Source organism: Cotesia typhae, unplaced genomic scaffold (assembly GCF_013202065.1).
Source record: "Cotesia typhae breed Kobodo isofemale line unplaced genomic scaffold, CoteBio_Ctyphae contig_36, whole genome shotgun sequence".
Classification (NCBI taxonomy): Eukaryota; Metazoa; Arthropoda; class Insecta; order Hymenoptera; family Braconidae; genus Cotesia; species Cotesia typhae.
The window spans coordinates 105,453-127,926 of record NW_027423744.1 but is presented as its reverse complement, the minus strand read 5'-3'; the positions used below and the strand labels follow the sequence as shown (position 1 = coordinate 127,926).

Genomic DNA, 22,474 nt, shown 5'->3' with positions numbered 1-22,474 from the left:
CAAATGTTAAACGTCTAAGAGGTCATTGAATCAATTATATCATCAAGTACTTTCATAAATAATTGATTTGTTGGACTGACAGCATTTAGAATATTAACTTGAATGAATAACGTATGAGAGGCTCTTTATTGGATATTTCCTAAATGAATCTGGTTAGCAGTCCAATAGTCGTCGGACCTACTAGTAGTAGACGTCACAACAACATCTAATTAGTCATTCGAGAATCGTTAAGGAAAACGCTCTTAGTTGGCCATTTAAGTCACACCCCAATCTGCTTGTTTGCATTTTAATAAACAAAAGAAAAAATGTAAGACGTAATTTAGGTTGTTGCCCCGATGTTGTATAGCTCGGCTACAAAATAAATGGACCTTCGCCACTGTCAATGTCGTTAGGCCAATGAACGTATGATATCACTCGCGGCCTGCGTCTTTCATTAAATGTATAAACATGCGCACCGTTATATTACAATATGAAAACAACCGCGATGGTTATATTGAACTTGGTTGACTAAGGTCAGTTCAAGGTTGTGCGTGTTGATGATTCATTCGGTGTGTGGATAGAATGTTCGTAGGAAAAACTAATGTATCCAAGTTATTTTATATAGATAAAATTTTATCAATGAAGTGATGATACATATGTACTTTGTGACGTATAGCATTGTAATCTTTACATTATTGGATGTTTCAAACGTAACGAGATAATAGTTGCATAATAGACTTGATGCATTCTCTGGAATGTTAACGAGTAGGATAGAGTAGGGTTAGTAGATTTTTTTTTCAATGTATGATTTGTAATTAGAGACACTTATATATTTTGCATCTACTAATAATTCATGTAACAATCGTTTACAAGGCTTGCGCAAGAATGCTCTCAAGTATGATAGTTGCTGGCGTCGTTGTCTCACCTAGGGGTTTTGCTGCAGATAATTATAACAGATAATAATTGACAATTTTGTGCAAACCTTCTACAAGAATTTGACTCTGTTATATCACAGTAAACTATGCATCTTTCACTCTGTACCTTCTTAAGCCATGTGCAAACTTCTTGCGTACAACAATAGGCAAATCATAGACATTTCTTGAGTCGGTTTCTTGTAACATGTGGTACAGCGTCATTAAGTCGTTGTTCATAGCTTCTCTGTTGATGTTAGGCTGCTGACACAGCCATTCTACCAAGGTGTAGTTCTGAGCCCTCACTGCTAAATGCAAAGGTGTATCCCCTCCTTTCAACTCCTTTCCATTGACGTCTGTGCCCCAGAGTATCAGGAGTTTCATCTTTTCTACGGCGTCTTCTTGCTGAGATGCAACAATGTGTACACACTATTGGCATTTCGGATTGTATTTCATTATAGTGTAGCGGTTTGTACAAGTTTTTACTCCAGAATCTTTTTTAAGCGCATGTTTTTAATGAAAGTAGATAAAAAATTCCCGATTTACTCTTCTATTTACGTAAGTTTTATAATAAAATAAGACGTCGCTTCAGTCGTTTCGTCACTTAGAGTTTATCTCTCGCCCCAAAAGTTTTATAATGCCACCGCTGTGTTGGCGTGATGCCTACCAATTGACAGAGTAACTTATGAGCCGTTATAAAAGTTAATTTACCAGCTGAATGTTTTTAACGACGTATCAACGGAATTGTTGGCATGTTAAGATCCGACGAAAGATATAAACTCACAGGATATATTGCAGTAATGAAATTAATACAAACGAGCTAAGTAATAGTCTCGGGGAATTGGTGAATTCCAGTAAGCTGAATGATAAATAAAAGTTTATATTTAGTTATATTTAGTTATATTCGACTTTCAGACAGTGCAAGACGTGTTGATCTAGGTCGTAAATTATGGAAAAGAATGGAGCTGCTAATGACCAACATTTTATTGAGTCGACTGACTACGAAGGCAACGTTTTTCAGTATATCTGTCGAGTAGGCGAGGTCAGAGAGCTTTTAGAGGCTCTAGAATCCATGCGGTGGACCGATGTCCTGCATCAGTATGACTTCTGTGGAAGACAGGTTACTCACGCCGTAGCTGAGGACGACCAAGCTAACGCTAAGTCGAAAATCGAGTTACTTTGGATGATGGGTGCTGATATCAATGCTAAGGAGCTTGTTATGGGAAACACCTTGCTGCATATTGCGGTGATCACTAGGAATCATCTGCTGGCCGAGTGGATTTGCCAAACACCTGGTGCAGACCTAGGAGCTGTAAACTATTTGCGGGATACTGCCTATCAAGTTGCCTACATAATTGCAGACCTTGAAATGATGGAAACTCTAAGGATTAACGGTGCTGTGTGTGACGATCCTTCCGACGAGTCTGACACATCGAGTGAAAGTTTTGCATTGACTCCGAGGTAACTTATCAAGATATTCGGCGATATGTAAACAAATAACGTGCAATGCCCACTGATACGGAAAAAATGATACAATTCTAACAAGGAATAATTGTAATAACAAATAACTAACAGTGAGATTGAGAATCTTTGTTTTTTCTTGTAATTTATTTAGATTTGTTATTTATGAGATTGTTGAAAATTCAAGCTATTAATCTTGTTTCAATATTCAAATATTTACAGTTAAAATACGTAAAAACTGTTTTGTAATTCTTTACAACTTTTTTAATAACGTGGTTGTTTTTTAATAATATGGTGTAGGGTTTGTATTGATACATTAATAGAAATATTGAGAATAATGTAAAATAGGTTTTTTACTAATTTATTATAATTCGATATTTATCATAAAGTAAGTGAAAAATATCACTTGTAAAATGTGAAAATGCCACAATTGTAACACTTGTATAAACATATAGTAAGCAATATCATTTAATTATTTATAATATTGTTGATTCAAGTGTATTTCATTCAGAAACCAAATAATTATTTAATTGAATAATAAAAATAAAAGTTTTTCTACATAGAATTAAATGATAATTGCGACTGTGTTATGTTACAATTATACAGTTCAGGTGATAACTTATGACATTGGTAAGAATTCGTTATCACGTACGACATGCGGTAGGACTAAATCGTCGCATTAGTGCATAGTTTATAGAAATATTAGAGTAAGTACTATAATATATTGACGTCGGACTTATAATTTATTTTCAGTCTGAGTAAATTTAGTCATTGTTTGGGTTACTATAATTAAAACTAATTAACTGTGTCGGAATGATTTTTGGCAAGGATGTATAGCAATCAAGATGTAAACATTGTATGACACCATTCGTCATGACGCGCATATTCGTATGACATATGCACAAAAATATGAGAGTGTTCATTTAGGTCACCGGTCATCAGCTTTGTCTCGTAACAAGGTTATGTCAAAGAGTATAACATAATAAAACAAAAAAGTCCTTATTTTTTGTTCTTTGTGAATATCTTTGGGCCGAAAAACTTGGCCCGAGTCTAAAAGACCTAACTGGTGGTTCCGCTGATAAAGAAGATTCTCGTGACATTTAACCGCAAAACGGATTATCATACGATGGTTGTTAGCATATCTAAGTTGTCTTTGTGAAGACTAAAAGGATTCGAACAAAATGTACACAAAATAAAACGGTTTAAGTATCGTAAAATTAGCATAATTTAATATAATATAATAAGTGTGTGTTACTTTATTATCAATCTCATTGAGTTTCTCAGAGAAACTACATCTATCTTGTAGCTAAGACTTTGTTTTTTTCACACATTTTTACCATGTAATATTGTTTAGCTGTTAAGGATACTTACTTGTATGTATTGTATATGCATTTGTGGTACATTTTTGTTCATTATTAAAAAAGCTATAAGAATATTGAAAATTTAATTTAAAAAATTATTTTATGCATCTATAAACACATTTAGAGGATTAAAATTCACTACGTGCCAGTCACAGAAATACCCATATTTCAAGTCATTGGTGCGACTATGAACGTTCAATTGCATTAATTGTAAGATTTATAGTAAAGCACTATCATATATGTATAAACGTCGTGACGAGCGATAGAACGAGTAGCCGAACCATCGCACACAATCATAAATATGTATATAATATATATATCCCCCTTAAGTTATTTCTAATAAAAGAATAATATTTTTTAAAAAATTTAAGCATGAATTTATCGCAGTAATAAAGCTTTTCAGAAGAATCAACTATTAAAGATAACTAGAATTCAAATTTGCGCGCGCAAGCGCGCGCATGCGTTTAGGATTTGCATATATTTTCATGCTTATGATATATTCGACCAATCGCGTTACGAATAGTTTGCTTACGTGATATGTTTTCATATTTTTCATCTAAATTATAAGAGTTGATGATTTTTTTTGTCCAAGTTTGATTTTTCTTTAGTTAAAGGAACAGGAGATATATAAAAAGAATTATAAATACATATTGTCACGTTCTGAATTTTTGGGGTTTTTTCCGGTTAAACGTTTTTACATAATTTTATAATTTTAAAACTCCAGGCTGGCCTCGTTAGATGATCGATCGACTTCAGGTGGGCCTATTGCTAAACTCTCTCTTATTTTAAAAGGATTTTGTTGAAATAATAAAAAGTTGATTAAATTAATAGGTGGTAGATTAAAATATTTAAATTTGGGAGAGTCAGTCAGTCTCCGGACATACGTCCAAAAAAAGTATCTATTGAAAAATAATTTGGGTTTAATTAATTGTGGACAACTTTTTAATATTACTAACAATAGACTATAAATTCAATTTAAATTAACTAATTATTCTTATAAGTGAACGACTATCGAGTTAACTGAACAAAAATAAGCTGGTGCTGCAAATATTGTGTTGATTTTTCAACAAGATATTCATATATATAAATATATATATCCCCCTATGTTGTAACTAATAAGAAATCAAAAAAATATTAAAAAATTTCAACTTTCCGCTAAGAAAATTAAAAATTTTTGATAATAATTTATTTAGTAAATGAGGTATGAGTTTACAAATTTTAAGCTTCTTCAATCCTGAATAAAACTGCTGATCAGTGTCTAGGGCTATAAGACGTCATCAAAACCATTGTCTTGTAGCGCCATCTATTGGTGACAACAACTCTCTTTGCTTGAAGAATCGTCGCAATTATTCTAAGTCCCTGATTTTTCAGTTCGCGACGTTGCCTAGTGGACATTACGAAAATCCAATACATTTAGTACTGGCGTCTACTAGGCAAGTTATCCATGTAGAAATTAACAAATTAACTACCATTATAAAATACAGAGCGGGGCAAAACGGGAAACTGGAGCAAAATGGAGAGGCCTAAAAATATCGTAAAAAAAATTATTTTTGTTTACTTACAATCTTGATTTTTCTCAAGAAATGCAGTAGTAAGTGATTAATAAAATAATGACCCTATTGTAAGAATTTCGAAATTTCTGTGAATTGTTACGTTACCCTAAAAAGGATACGGATAAGGAAAAAACTTACAATATTAATGGGAAAAGCTATCCGAAAAATTTTCCTTAACCTTCGGGTCACTTAATAAGGTTAATGGCTAGTGCGACGTTGCAGCGTTGATTACATAAGGAGCGGATGACAATCACGCGTTCAACATGTGTTCGGTTCAGTGTTATCAAATATCAGGTAATTATTTGAACTGTACATAAATTTATTTCTTGTGAGTAAGACCGTAGATATTTCATTTATGGAGAATTTTTGGGTATAACGATCCTTGACAGCCAAGTTGGTCGCAACGCTAATCTATTATCAGTCAAGAGAAGGTTATTCAGGTCATAAAATGTTTTAATTACTATATTTAACAACCCTGTCCAAAAAAATATAATTCTGGTACTTTTTTCCAGTTGTTTGCATTGCGACGTAACAGATTTATTGTCTTACGTTGATCATCTGGTTGATCCCGAATTGGACATATGACGGTATAAATATTTCGATGACGAGCTCCTGCAGTTCATTACCTGTTCATCTGAACAAGAACAAAGTTGTTTATCTAGTCTTTTGGAGGTAAGAATTTTTTACTTTCATCTTCCGAGTTTTCTAATGGAGAGTTTAGAGTTTTCATTGTTAAATTGACGTCAATAAGTAGAATAATTAATCTAAAAATGTATAATGCTTCTTCTAGCATAGAAACAATCGACCAGAAATGAGTGCATCTAACCGAAAATCAGAACGCCTACAAAAGAAGAAATCTGCACCAGCTCCAGATCTACAAGTTCCAGGAACGAGTAAACAAAGCAACAAGAAAGAAATTGATGACGTCTCGCTTCTCTTGACGATTAAACCGATCGTCGCAACTCTTTTGGAATACCTCAAAGAGATTGAAGATCATACTGACTCTGAACAGAAGCAGCCAGGGAATGACGACCTAATGGCAGTCGAAAGACTGAAGTACACGCAGCTCCGAGATATTTTCTTGAAAATCGTGCATAAGAAAATGTCTAAGTGCCTTCAGTTGCACCGAAAAAAAGTAGAGACTGATAACGGGGTCCTAGTAACCAAAAAAATAGCGAATAATGTTATAGCAATGCTAATCCAAGCCATAATGTTTATGGGTCGGGATATTGAATAAACACGTGAAATATAAACTGCTATTTTATTCTAATAAAGATGTCCTAGTTTGTAATGAATCTCAATCAATCCAATGTGGGCACGACTCAACTACTTCATTAGTTTTTTGCGCATGTGATATTATATGCGACGAAGATGTTGGGTGTAAGTGGTGCGATACCTATTTATAATACAATCAACGCATGTGTTTATCAGAAGTAACCTTGGTAAGAATAGAACAAGTGTTAAGGTCAATTTAATCCGATTGGAGTTCTTTGCTCTTGGCAAAACTGTGCTGCATTTTTATCATAGCAATAACGAGATGTTTATTTTAAAAGCTGTTCCAATACTTTTGTTTTAATATAAAAATAAATCCAATTTTATTTTATCGCAATAGTACCTTGACTGCCAATGCAATAGGTTGTTAATGCATCGTTGATAATTATGTCAGAAAAAGATTTTAATAAAAATTTCTTTGTAGTGAAATTCGTCGGCTTGCCTCGAGTGTTTAAACGTTTTCCGTATAAGTTCATTCATAAATCGTGGATTGTCACTCGTGACGGTGACAATGTTATGGTAGCGTATCCGCTGCGAACTAAAGTGTCATTAAATATATACCGGACGATGGCTTACAAAGTTTATTCGGCGACTTTGGAGTATGCAACAGGTTAGTGTTTTTATACCAACTTAGGAATTGTTCCTTCGACGACGTCACCCCTTTTTCATAGTCGGTTTAATTCCAGATGATATTAACGAGGGGATGCAGTTCCTGCGAGAAAAAATGACTAAATACGTACAAGAACTGATAGCGACTGATTTTGAGAAAACGACGTTGATATTACGTCAACTTCTGCAAAAGTAACTTTATTTAGCCTTCATTCTTACGATGTTATGGCATAGCAAGTGATTTTTTTACTTTTTTGAATAAAATGTTTATAAACTCAGCTTGTCTGGTCTTTTGTATTTCCATTACGAAATAACATATGTATGTATTGACGACGTCAGATATTTTTTTCTGCATTTGGAAACAGTTTTTTTGTTGACCTTTTAAACTGATTGATTTTCCTCCAAAATATTCTGGATAAATGTATTTCAATGGGTAGTAAAATTAGAGTTGGAAATGAAGTAGATTGTCTGGCAGCTGGCACATATAAAAGCCCGATTATTTTACAATTCTTTTTAAATTTGTCCTGATCCGAGAACATACACATACGTTTTGTGAAATGAATTCGACGTTGAAAAATAAAGTGAGTTTTTTTTTCATGCTGTTATAAGCTTAGCAAAAGTAAATTAGCCTCTAAAACGGACACATACACTTTCCAGAGCAAATACCTGGTCGTGAAGTTCATAGGCAGCCTTGAACACCAAAACGAATTGACATGCATTTCAAGTAATTGGCTCAATTCAACTTTGGATAGGATTGTGTTTGTGCGCTACCCACCGCCAAATAAGACGGAGAACATGCTACTATACCTGAAGGAAAACTTTCCAGTGTTCATTCATTGGCAAACTTACCTGGCTACCGTGTACTATCAAACAGGTCAGTACTTAGTTGGTCATTAGTGAACACCTTTCATTTGGTAAAATTGAATATTCATTTTGATTTTCTTTATGTAGATAATCTTAGAGACGCACTCCTCTACACGGCGCATTACACATCACCTAACGAAGTTAAATCCAAGCTGATACCAAAAACTACCACTAACATTAAAAATGTCGTGGTTAATGAGTCGTTTTTTGATTTGTCTGCTGCTATCAACGTGCTTACAGTGATGGAACAATTTATGATAATTCGACCATTAATCGTCAGCATTCTCCGGTCAATTGATATGTTTTGTGAAAGATATGGGAGCCAATTTCAAGCTCGCCACAATAACCCCCACTACAAAAGTCTTAAGACGGAGATCTGTACTTATGCTAAGTTTTTGCTGGACAAAGTGACCCGCCAAACGAATTCGAACTGGACAGATGCTATTGACGGAATGGACTTGTTATTGACGTTTATGTCACCTAAGCCTGGCGTCAACTCTGCTAGCGAAGAAATTAGCTATGAAATTAAAACAGCGATCAAGCAACTATTTTTCATAATAGATGCTGGTTCAAAATAGAAGTCGCATTTTTTTTTAACAGACGGATTAATATTATTAATAACGTTTCTTGAAATAAAAAACAATACCTATATTTTTTGTATGGAGTTACTTATCTCGACTCACATTGGAAACATTGTTTATAATTAGTAAGATAAGATCTCATTTTTGTTAATTAAAACTTGATTTTACATGTTATCGAAATCCTGTTGAACCGATATAATATATTATTGCATTCTATAAAACGGCTTTTTGTTACTAAAAATATATTGCACACCACGTGGCAAGCGTCTGACTCTGACAAAGACGCATGTTAAGCAGCATTTTCTGACGTTAGTTTTTGAATCGGTGACCGCTTAGTTAGTGCTAGCCAGCGTGTAGATTTCAGCGAGCTAGAAAGGAGACTAACGTACCGATAATCGATAATGAAGACTTTCTTATAGATTACTAGGGACTTAGCCCTGTTCCTACTGCACTGGCATGTAATAGACACGACGCAGGTTTGCAAACACTACATAGTTAAGTCCTGAGGCTCGCTGCGGGTTAAAATTTACGTGAACCCTGGAAAAGATTGGGAGTCTTACTTTGCGCAGAATAGAGTGCTGGTGAGTTAAACATTAATTATTCAATTCGTATATTACATTATTTATACCATTGCATCGTTATATAATTCACTGTACGACGAAATGTAGTTTTAGTGAAATACGAGCGAAACGTTGTTATATGATTAACATTAATAACATTTCCCCTGCGGATTGTTACGAACAAAAAATACGTTGCGTTAAAAAAAACGTGATCTTAATAACTCCTAAGAAATAACAACACAGCCCGCTGATACGCGTTGAAAAACATTATGCAGCGCGAAATTGAATCGCAAAACTGTTGTTGACATCATAAAGGAATGTGATTCAAAATGAGTCGCAAATTGGCAAAGCAGTAACACATTGCTATTGACGTCAGCAACAGATGCAGTCGAGCAAATAGTAGGGTAAATCTTTCACAGAAAAAAATATTTATTTGGATGTGTAATTTTTTATGTGACGTATAGGTCTAGCTAATTAGGACGTCATTGCCTTCACCTTGCCTTCATTAAACGCATTTATTCCCACAAAGTTATTTTTATCCGTTAATCCTTTTTCTTTGTAGTTTACAATGAATCTTACAATCACTGTCGGTATGTATATATTTCGGTATATGTAAGTGAGCAAATTATTGTATGTTTTAGATTTATTGACAAACCCCTTATTTTTGTGAGAGACATACTGTAATTTTTGTTATAAAGTATAATATTCACAATACAATAATTAGTGGTTTGTTTCATTAAGGTTTTTCCCATTCTCCTTTAAATAGCTCATTTAATAGTTACAGTTCATAAGTTATCAAATTGAATAGCGATTGGGTATTTTGATTAAGTCTATCGAAAAACAACTTACAATAATAATGCGACTGTTAAAAAGGTATCGTACTGTACAAAATTTGCTCATTGGTAAATTCTCCTGCGTCCAGCCGGACGTTTTTAACTTTATTTTTTATAAAGTCAGTTCGTTAATCTCTGCACGTATATTTTGTTTCTAATACGAGGATTTACATTTGGAAGTTAGCCAAGACACGTTTCTTGAGGTAGGTCGTAATTTTCTTTTTTTTGCTATTGCTATAAATACGAAACAGATTTTAGATTATATTTTCTTACTACACATTTTTCCTTCTACATTCTACATATTACTCGTCTTTTAGTTTATTCGTGTTTTAAATTTGAATCAAACTTTGAATCAAACAAATGCGTTTAATTCTATGGATATTGATTTTTTTTTTTTTTTTAATTTGAATTTGGCGCTTTTTTTTATTCATTCGGGTAAATTTGAGTACGTAGTCGAACTTTAATAAGTAATAGAAAATTAAATTATTGGCAACAGGGCTAATTATCCTTGAATTTTCTAGATGGACGAAAGCCAAAAATGTTATTACATGGTAAAATTTATGCCATCCAAGAACATGGAAGGCAGTGAAGTCCATTACGTCCCGGTGTCCTGGATTGTATGGGAAGATAGCGAGAGTTCAACAGTCTTGGTGGCGTATCCTAATGAACCATGGGAAGTCACTAAAGAACGGGTGAAAAACTACGAGAATCGTGAGAAAGACTGGTTCTTTTGCTTGGCTAAGATCATGTACAAGGCAGGTAAGCAATATATATTGAGTTCAAATCAAATTGTGCGCATAATTGACTGACGTGACATATTCAATAGAGAATGGCTACTCGAAAAGAAATGTTTAGCTACTATACTAACAACTTAGCACAAGTGGAATAGTAAGATCCAATACAATCCCAATACTTTGCTTGTTTAACCCTCTAAGCCTTATGGGCGTTTCCCCCAATCTTGGTGAAACGCCCTCTTCTACATTTACTTTACACGCTCCCTACTCCGGTGCCACGCGGCTTATTTAGTTCAACTTCGGCGTTAAAGGGTTAATAATGACATGTTTGTTCCAGATTTCTACGACAGTGTGATTTGTTGTGTCAATCAACGTGAGGATAGTGCCGAAGAATATGTCAGCTCCGTAACAACTGCCACCAAATTTAGAAGTCCTCACAATTCCTATTCAGAAGAATTCGAAAAATGGCTTGGTAGGCTTAGGACAGAGACTAATTCAGATTATTCGACAGAGACTGCAATGGAAAAAGTTCCGAAGGTACAATCTGATCCATCAGAAAGTGCAATTGTTCTAGATAGTGACGACGACACTCCTTGGCATTTATCTACGCGCTCTTCAGAGAGTCGCAGCAACAGCGAATACGGAACCAGCACAGAAGAAGTTTATTGTCCTGAAGTGATCATCACAAAAGTCGGAAGTTCTGATTCCCCCTCAGCGCCCAGCAACAGGTGGAAAATCTGCGAAGTAAATGACAGCAACATTTTTTGGTCAAACATCGAAAGATTATTTTTCAATCCTTCAAATTCTGGTGACCTAGAGTTATCGATGGCCAGTCAAATAGATGAAGTTGCAAAATCACAACAAGAAGAATCGAGTATTAATATTGATCAAGCCATCGAAGATGGTGCTGACGGTAAAGTTTCTCGTGACTGGGCTATTAATTCCTCAGAGGTAGACGAACAGTTGGGAGCTACCAACCTATTGAAGGATGCGCCTGTAAACCTCGGAGGTAACGCCATCCGATGGACATTGAAGCATCACGAATGGGCACCAGGACTCGTCGAGCTCTTTCCCAATACTGGTGTATACATTAAGGACTCAGAACTCAACTTCTGTTTGCGACGTTCCATAAGGTGTACCCAGTTGACAAGACTCCTGATGAAACATATCTTCACAGAGTCTGCCTTGAATAAATGCCGGTACGTTAAGAAGAAACAGAGGGGTTATAATAGTCTCCGGTTAGACTCCGGCGCGGTCACTGCCATCATCAATTTCGTCCAAACGTATGGGTACCGTCATAATTGGCGCCCATCCAGTAAGAAGTCTATCATAGCTGCCATGCGGTATCAGCTGATATTGGCTAAAAAAATTGCCGTTTATTAATATGACGCATTTGTTTGTGGAATTTAAAGATAATTTTTAGTCAATAAGCGTAATATTAATTTGCAATCATTTGTTTCTATTTTTATTAATAATAATTTGCACTCATTGCATTACCATTTTGTCATAATTATTATTAATAAGCGTTGAATTAATTTGTTTCTACATGATGTTAACATTCCTTTTATTATCGTAAATAAGCTTAATGTAATTCTTTTTTATAACTTTTTATCCTTTAATAAAATATAACGTGCAAATAGCAAATCACTTTTTATTTAAAACACTAAACTACACTATCTTTACAACGTACCATCAAACTACGTCGCTATACACAAACCACCCACAAAACAATCTTTTATAAAGCTAATGCGAGACTATTCGCAAGTTTGATAGTTCCTAGCGTCGTTTTCCGCCAAAGAGTCTTGCTGCAGATAATTATAACAGGTAAAAATTGCAAAACTTCGACAAGAATTTGACTCTGTAACGTCACAGCAAATTATGTGTTTGTCACTTTGCCCTTTATTGAAAAATGTACACCTATGACAAATTAGTGCCATAACTATGTACATAATGAACGTCATAGATAAATGCTTCTACCCATACGATATACCTCCTAATAGCACGATGTGTGACACATACATTGTTAGTAATTCAGATGACCTCGACACACACACAGTTTAATCAACTCACAAAGTGTGGTGGGTTATCTTATGCAAAACAAATATACTAATTGCGATGTATTTATCGATATTGTTTTTACTTCGTAATCGTAATTGCACTGTTTGTACTTTGTGTTAAAGTCAATAGTCCAGAAAACTATTTCTATTTTTGTCTTCTTGCACAGATAAATGTTTGCTTTATTTAGTTTACTCGAACAGTGCATTTTTAGTGTACCTTCGCAGCTTCATGACACTGGTCGTCTGCAGCAACAAGTGCTCTAATTCAGTTTTTAAATATCGTGATAAATAACATAAGAATGAAGTGTGAATTTATTTAAAGCTTGGAGCAAAATTAGGTATGCTGTGATTCATCCACGCAGAATACAAAAATAATTTTATTACATTCCTCATTCGCTTCCTTGTCGTGGGGTTTAATGTAGATGAATATTTAATGTGAAATATGTTTATGTGTTTTGAAATTTAAATTCATTACTGTGTCATAAAATATATTTAACATTTTGCAGATAAGAAATGTGGGTTGCTTGTCACTAGGCGGTGGCTCTCATTGTATTACTTCATCCAGATGTCGATTCCAGTTTTGACGTACATGGCCTTAACTGGGTATCCCTCACGTAAGTGACGTACAAAATTCCTTATTCTTAATTTAATTGTCTTGTAATTTCTTGAGTTGTTATCATCACGACTAGGTTAAAGAAACCGGTTACGTTAATAATTCTTTGTTCGTAGCAGTATGACGTCATAACGAACCGGTGTCAACTCAATAATTATAGACGTAGGCCATAGTTCTGTTTACGTTCTACAACAGAGAGATTAAGGTATTCTTCTGCTTACGGATTCCTTCGATGGTGCCAACAACCCCATCGGGCTTCAGCAAAGTCCTGCAATTTGTTCGTCCGTTATAAGAGAACCAACTAACCGACATAAGTATTAAGAGACACCTTCATGTTAATAGAATCACGTCATATACTTCTAAAACCTTTTACTAATTAAAAGTTATCAATTCCAGCACGAACACCAGAAGATCAACGGAATCGAGAGCTGAAGAGGATACTAATGATACCGAGATTGGACATCAGTAGCTTTAGTATGAGCGACAGAGCTCGTGAACAGCCAGTGCCAGTAGATCTTCGTAAAAGGGTTTCAATCGGATTGATCCAAACTGAAAGTATAATGGAACACACTTTTAGACCAGCTATACAGTATGCATCAAACGAACCACTTTTGGTGCATGGAGACTATTTGAATGAATCTTCGCAAATATCAAACATTCTAGAAGATCTTTTTGAAGATATTGCCAAAGATCTGGGCTTGGAGCCTTCAATTGCCGATCATGTTTCAGAGGAAGAACACTTTGGAAGGATTAATACTCACAACGTGGATGAATCTCGCGGATTGAATGTAGAGATAAGAGACAAAGTCTTGCCTACTAAAAAAAATAATAACGATACCACTAAAGCGCGGAAACGGAGAATCGCAAAGTTTACTCTACCTCCAGATTACGAACCAAATAACTCAAAGTGGACTTTGAGGCATCGTAATCCAAGACCAGAACTGACAGAACTCTTACGCTATAGTGGTATCTACGTCAACACATTAAGTCTCAAATATTGCAATGAATTTGCAACAGATTGCAAGTCATTAGCGCGGATGTTGATGGTGGAAGTTTTTTCACAAAGCGCTCTTAAAGTCTGTTCGCTTACTGGCGCAAGAACCACTTTTTATGGTGGTTCCAAGACAGAAGTCAGACCCGGATTAGAAAAAGATGCAAGAGATGTTTTAATAAAATACGTGGAGACATATGGAGAGAAGAGAGGATGGTGTACTGAAGACCGCAGGGGTATGATAAATTCTATGCGAAACAAGTTGTACTCTTTGAGATGTAGAAAAAGACATCGTGTTTAAGCTACATTCTGCGGATGAATTAAGTTATCTCCAGGTTATCCATGGAACACGTGTCACAAGCATCTAAAGCAACACCCTTAGTAGAATTTGGCGCTAGCAACTATCGAACTTTAGAGCAGTTTTTTGGAAGCCTTGTAAGAAATTGTTTCATACATATTTAGCGTAGTCATCAGTAGAGTAACGAATCGTTGGTGTCTTATGCGCATTAAATGATTCTTGAAAATATAGCGGATAATTCCAAAGAAGATTAGGATTAACGTAGCTTGTAAATGTAGACATAGAAGCTTTTATATGCCGTAGTTGATATTTTTTATATGTAGTAGGTTAAGTAGAGTTCTAACCTGTAAATCTAGTAGTCTGTGATCAACGTCTTGAGCATACGTCGTGCATCGCAACTTCAAATGACTTTTAACGTCCTCCGTGGCAAATTAATTTAACTACTCTCATGGATATGAGATTATTGTACCCTAACGCGCAATGCAGCTGACTTAACGTAATAACGGACGAAGATTCTACTGCAAAAACTCAATTTATAGATCTTGTATATTGCATGCCTTAAGTATTTAGATATGTACTATTGTAGCCTAAAAATCGAGATTCCAACGTTTATTTTTAATCTTATTTTTTAAATACTGTGGTTAAATAAGTGTATTAAATAAAAAATAAATTATTTAAAAAGTAACAAGGACTTTTCGTTTATTTGTAATTCACCAGATTGATTTATCATTACTTGATGGTATATTTATTATGTCTGATATATTAAGCTTAATATAAGTTATATAACTCAATAGAACTTGTATTAATTTCTTAATAACAAAGCTTCATCAAATGTCAGTGATTACGAATTATAAAGCAGTTAAAAAAAATATAATTTTAAGTAGCTCGAATGATTCATCATTAATAGATAATATTTATATATGCAGTGTCAATGTGATTTTAATAATTAATTAAGACAATTGTCAGATAGTTAACTATTAAAATATGCTGTGTCATCTAGCGTATCGAGGTCGACCCACTGAATATATATTTTTATATTTATATATATACCTCCCTTAAAGCTCCTTCTAATGAAAATAAAATATTTAAAAAAAATCTGGAAATAATATTATTGCAAAAAATTCATTATTTTAGTGTGTTAATTGTGATAATAAATTTTATTATTGTCTTCACTTGTACAAATATAAAAATCAAATGATTATTTTAAAAAAATCGTTGTTTTATTAGTTATGAAAGGGAGGAGTATATATAAATATAAATATGAATATGATATGTTGCTATTATGACATTATTTTTTTTTAAAGAACAATTTTGTGATTGATATTTTTTTCTCGAATGTTTAGATGGTTTAATAGAATTTTATAGTAATTTATTGTAGAAGCTATATTTTTAGTAGATTTCATAAAAATCTAACTATTGCAGCCGTCCTCATGGCGCAACTTTTAAAAAATTTAGTCATTTTCTGACTCTGTCGAGCTGAGCTCTGTCGAGCTGAAGAATTTTTAACAGGGGCTTTAGGCACCCGAATCCATAAATTTTAGTGGAATGCCCAAACAAAGCTCCTGTTCAAAATTCTGTGAAAATCAATTGAATTTTCTCAATCCACAATATCTCAGGAAATGCCCTAATACAGTTCCTGCTAAAAGCAGAACTCAAAATTCCAATTTTAAAGGGTTTCTCACGGAAATTGAATTTTGGCACACAGTGTAGAATTACGTTCATAGAAATTTTTTCATAGTTCAATACTGTGTTGGTTTCTGACGTATCTCTTGCACCAGAAACTTGCAGCAAGACCCACAGGTAGAATCTTACGCCAGCAACTATCGAACTTTAGTGCAGTCTTGAGCAAGCCTTTTACAATATTGTTGTATAGGTTTAGCTTCGTTCAAATTTGCTAAGTTCAACAAAACAATGAAAAAATTTTCTTGTTGAATATATGTTTATGGACTTTTTTACGCCTATATTTATTTCAATTTAATTCTAAGAGTATAAACATAAAATTGGTATTTTAAAAGCTTGTAAATTACGAGATAAATAAATAATAATCGACAGTAATAATTAATCATTGCTTCAGTGAAAATAATATTTTCACAAACATAATCATCATCGTATAAAATTACAACCCAATATAAATTGTAATTCATATAAATTTCTCTTATTTAATCCTTCAAATACTATCATAAATTGAAATTGACAAAAAAGCTTCATATCTGATAATTTTACTCTGTAAACACGTAATTATTTTCTATATACGAATGTATGATTGCGTATATCTCCAATTTAGAATTTATATAATCGCCAATTAGAATCCTTTTCAATGGTTCCACTAATTTGAACTGCCTTACTTCATGTTATCGAAGTCAGGTAGAGTTTGGTGCGAGTTTTTGAGTGATGTTGCATGTCCATGGTCTCATAATAACTAAAAAATTCAGCTTACTGACTGTAAATACTTTGAAACTAAAAACTACAACAAAAAAAAATTTTTGCTTATAGGCAGTCGTAGCTTCAAGACTTTTACGGAACGAACTCAGCTTGAAATTCTCAAAGGATTCTAAAAGGACACTCGGTATGAATTGATGAATAAAATGGAAACTTAATCGTAGCAGGAACCCTCGCAAGCTTTGATTCATTTTGGAAACACTATGGAATCGCGTTGGAAACATTCTGTAATCAGACTGATTCCAGCATATTTCTAGAGTGTGTTTACAGAGTTTTTAACAACTACAAGTAATGCAAATCGTATGCATGATCGATGGGTAATAAACAAAATTTTTTATTTTGTTTTTAAATTATTAATTATCAATATACACTGATAGAAAGATTCATTGACTATTAATAAATTAATTTATTCGAAGACAATTAATTAATTGGTTAAATTTTAATAAATCCTCTAAATTAATATACATGAAAGTCTTGAAGTTAATAACTTAAAAATTATTCAAGGTGTACAAATGCTTAAATGTAAAATAGGAGAAACTAATCAAAATGAACAAGCTCGAGAGTTACAAATTTATTTGTGGTTGGGAAATCCAATTAATTATGAAGCCTACGAAAATGATCGCTTTTTGATTATAATTGAAAGTTTTCTTGATGAGAACTTGAATATTTATGCTCGAGCAAATATTAAAAACGAACACATGTAATGACATATAGTTATATATGAATTATAAGTAATTATATATAGTTATACATAAGTTATATATAATCTTAAAAACGAGCGTATGTAATGACGAATAGTTATATAAAAATTATATGCAATTATATATATATATATATATAACCTTAAAAACAAACATATGTAAAGACATATAGTTATATATAAATTATATATAATTGTATATGGTCTTATATAATTATATATAACCTTAAAAACGAACATACAATCGTGATCATTAATTTAAACATGTTTTTAATATTACCCGAAAATAGCCGTTTGTAAAATAGAATGTTTATTAACTCTAAATTTGGAAATCAGTTGATAATGTCATTTGTAAAATTTGTCGCAAATAAAAAATGATATTAATGAAATTAGCAAAATTTTAATTTCACCAATTATAAATTTAGTCATTTAAATATAGCGAAAAACAAAAATCTGTAGGTACGTGAATTTAGCCAATTCTTACTGCAGAAACTTGTAAAATTAGCCGATTATAAACTTTACGAATTGTAAAATTGGCCGTTTTTAAACTTCTTATAACTTTTGAATGAGTCAGTCGAATCTGCTCTAATTCCAACGCATTACTAGTAACATTTTACGCTAGCAACAATCGAACTTAAGAGCAGTCTTAGTGAAACGCCCCCTTCTACATTTACTCTACACGCTCCCTACTCCAGTGCCACCCGGGTCACTTTGCGTCATTTCAGCGTTAAAAGATTAAGATAATATTTATTAATTGTTCACAGCTTCTACAAACAATAAAAAAAGCAAAATTATCCAAGCGATTACTGTCTATCATAAATCCGGACAACCCACATGAAAATTTTGATCGAATATTATTCATTAATGCACTAATGAATACTCATCGTACTGGAAAACTAATTGACTTAATGACTTTTATGTGTTTGTTTATCAAAGATCTATGTATAAAATTATTCAAAATTTGAGCAAAAAATAACTGCGCAGTAGTTCTTCTTCTGCAGTCCCTGCTATATAAATAGCGGCGACAGTTGTTGGGACGTCACTTCGTTTTGAGTTATCGAAGTAAATGTTGCGACATTTGTTGTTAGATTCTTGCTTTTCTATCGGAAGTAAGTTGACGAATTTTATCTACCTTGTATCGTGGGATTAAAAAAAAAAAATATTGGTGCTATATTTCATTACTTTCCACAGATGAACCTCTGGAAGATGGTTGCCGTTATCCACGTTGTCCTGATTCCAATCATCATGGCTGCCATTGTGCCAGGAATGTCACAATTTACCGTAAAAAGTCCCTCAGCATTCATCAAGCTAAAAAAACCGTCAATTTGCCTACCGTTAGGAAACCCAGTGAGTAAATTTACTGTCTAAAATTTATTTAAGATATTTAATCATCGAAAGTATGTGCAATATATTGTTTTATATTTTAGTGCCTGAACTCGAGTATTCCCTGCTGTACGCTGACTTACCAGAACAGCTATCTGAGAATAGGAACAATACCAACCACGTGTTTCAAGTTCGGGAAAGGTGTTTGCCAAGTGAACCAAAGTATCCAGAACTTCAACGAGTACAGCAAGCTGATCGAGCAAGTGAACGGCACCAATTTTCAGGAACTGAAGAACAAGTACTTGATTTCTATTCCAATAGTGTACACTTGCCCTCAAAAAATAACGTTAGAGATGAAAAACTTGTGAAAAAAGTGCGCTTTCTGCCCACTATTTATGAAAACGTTACGTGCACGTACTCTGATAGTTTCAAATAAGATAAGTAGCCGATCGGAATCGACCTTTGCTTACCAAAGCGTTTGACCGGGTTCGAGTCCGACGTACACCAATGAATATTTTTAATATTTAAGTGTATTATTTTGTGCTCAGTCCAAAAAAATAAAACGAGTTCCAACCTCAAAAGTTTACCATCTCTTGTAATCACTTATGGCATTAAAAAAAAAAAAAAAAGATATTTTTCAGCTTTAAATAAAAATATACAAAATATATTATTTTGTTTGATTTCTTCACATTCAACCCATATAACGATCATTTATAAATCCAGCGCAAGATTGTTATACAGTTCGATAGTTGCTGACGTCAAATTCTATCTACGATCCTGTGCAAGGCACAAGGATTTGCACAAGACCCTTTAACAAGAGTCTTGCTCAAACACGAGTTAATATTCGTGCCAGCTGTGCAGACTTAGGATTTTTAGTGATTTTTTCTATGCACATAATGTGCAGCATTTTTTCCGTCGAGCCGCCGCAAAAATATTCAAGCTTAAAAAAGTTTGCTATAAAATTGTTGTACTTCGAGCGCTTGCGTATTGTATGGTCTCTGTGGTTTCTTCCTTTTTCCGATTCTGCGAAACTTGAACGTGTTCATCCCATTTAAATTCAATGTTTATTCATTAAGCAGGATAAATTTAAGTCTCAGGAAGGGCGGCGACGTCTTATCGCTTTCTTGGTCAATATATAAGGACAACTTTGCAAAGCTCACATCATTCATTGACGGGAACAAGTATAAAAACTATACCTTCTGCAATCTTCGAACGCTATTTATTTACTACTGAACGTAGCTACGAAATTATCAACAGGCTCAATTAAAAAGAAATAAACCGTTGAGATTCTTTGTTTTGTTTCCTTTAACTGACAAATCTTCTCCTCAAAATCCAAAAATCTGGTACCCGGGAAAAAATGATTTTGCCTAATTATATATGGTTATATATAATATAACTTATATATAATTAGACCTGAAAATTGGCCAGGTCTAATTATATATAATCATATACAAGTTATATATAATCATATATGAGTTATATATAATCATATATAAGTTATATATAATTTTATGTATTCATATATAACTACATGTAACAACATTAAATTATATATCATTACCCCTAATTAAATATGTGGTTATTTTTAGGGATATAATATTTGATTTCGGCGTACCTAATCCTGTAACCAAAAAAAAAAATCATCACATATGATTTTGCAGTTATAACTCCGATGCGGTCACCCATCCAATTACTAACCACACGCAATGCTGCTTAACTTTGATGACCCCAGTGCGTCTTGAAATTCCCGGCTGCTATGCTGTCGTCTTTTAAGTATTGATGATTCTATGAAGTACGTAACGTATCAAATCAATTTATCAGAAATATAATATAAAAATTAATTTTATATTAAATTTTGATACTCTTGATTCGCTTATTTCACTGAACCTAATTATAACAACATATTTATTCCAATAATCATTTTATTATTAAACAGTAGCAGGGCAAACCAAGACATCCTATAGGAAGTGCAATAAATTTTTCATTTTATAACTATTTAAGCGTATTGTAAAACATCATTTTGCACTTTAAGTGATATCCAAAAAAATGTTTGCTTAGGTCTGACTATGCATGAACCTATATATAATTATATATTAACTTATATATAATTTAATAATACATGATAATCTATAAAAGGGTAATTATGTTAGCCAAGTTTGATCACATCTAATTATATATGGACCCGTATATAATCAGATCTGATTACATACAGATTCATATTAGTCAAGTATGAGTAGGTATAATCATATATAAGTCTACATATGGTTATATATAATTACTAATTATTAATTAGATATAACTATATATGATTAGGCAAAATCATTTTCTTCGGGAATATAATCAGATTTAATTCAACAAAGTATACTCTATTAAAATACTAATAAATATATCATGTAAAATTTAGGAAATATTATACATAATCTATTATAAATGTATTACTTCAATATATATAAGCAAATGTATTATTAATTTAGTATTGTTTTATAAATAATAGTAATGAAATATAAAATAAAATAAAACTTAGCTCTTTATCTGCAATTATTAATAAAAAAATTCAGATCTTATACTTATCTTAAAATTACTAAAGAACATAAAATCAATAATCATTGATAAATTTATAATTTACGTTTGATTAGATATAATTATGTACATAGCTTTACGTTTGATTATATATATATATATATATATATATATATATATATATATATATATATATATATATATATATATATATATATATATATATATATATATATATATGGTCCTATATAAATTAGATCTGATCAGATCTAATTATATATAGATTTATATAAAATCATATATAGCTCTAGATAACTCAGATCTAATTAGATCTAATCATATAGACTTATATAAAACATACATATAATACATTAGTCCATATATGATTACATATATTTTATATAAAAATTTATATATAATCACATATAAATATATATGGTTAGGCAAATTCATTTTTTCCCGGGTAGCAAATTCGTAGATTGAACAAGGAAAAAATCGACTTAAAACTCCATATTTATTTTCAATATATTATGTAATGCGTAAATAACATATTTCTAAATGCTCTTTCTTCGTGACTGACTTTTTTTCTCCTGATATGTGGATGTTGGAACGTTTTCTAGCGATTTAGAGCTACCTCGGTTGCGTGGGGCTAACTGGGCTGGCTTAACGGGGTTCCGCCGTGGTGGGCTAGAATAGAATAAATGAAATGGATTGGTAACAGGCAGTGATCGGCGTTAGTACTAAACGCAGGTAACATGTTTGTTTTTGAATGGGATAGAATAACTTCAGAGGGGCTCGATTTGCGATCTACCCCT

General features: G+C 32.9%; 2 protein-coding genes across 2 annotated transcripts; both read left to right on the top strand.

Annotated features, from left to right (window-relative positions):
- The first annotated feature begins 1,838 nt into the window (after nucleotides 1-1,838).
- Nucleotides 1,839-3,782, top strand: LOC141526865 (uncharacterized). The gene has a single exon (XM_074242004.1). The coding sequence runs from the start codon at nucleotides 1,840-1,842 to the stop codon at nucleotides 2,353-2,355; it is 516 nt and encodes a 171-aa protein (XP_074098105.1). The 5' UTR covers nucleotide 1,839; the 3' UTR covers nucleotides 2,356-3,782.
- A 14,308-nt stretch (nucleotides 3,783-18,090) lies between these two features.
- Nucleotides 18,091-21,531, top strand: LOC141526668 (uncharacterized). Its single transcript, XM_074241738.1, has 3 exons — nucleotides 18,091-18,925; nucleotides 19,008-19,163; nucleotides 19,244-21,531. The coding sequence occupies exons 1-3, from the start codon at nucleotides 18,883-18,885 to the stop codon at nucleotides 19,573-19,575; spliced, it is 531 nt and encodes a 176-aa protein (XP_074097839.1). The 5' UTR covers nucleotides 18,091-18,882; the 3' UTR covers nucleotides 19,576-21,531.
- The last annotated feature ends 943 nt before the right edge of the window (nucleotides 21,532-22,474 follow it).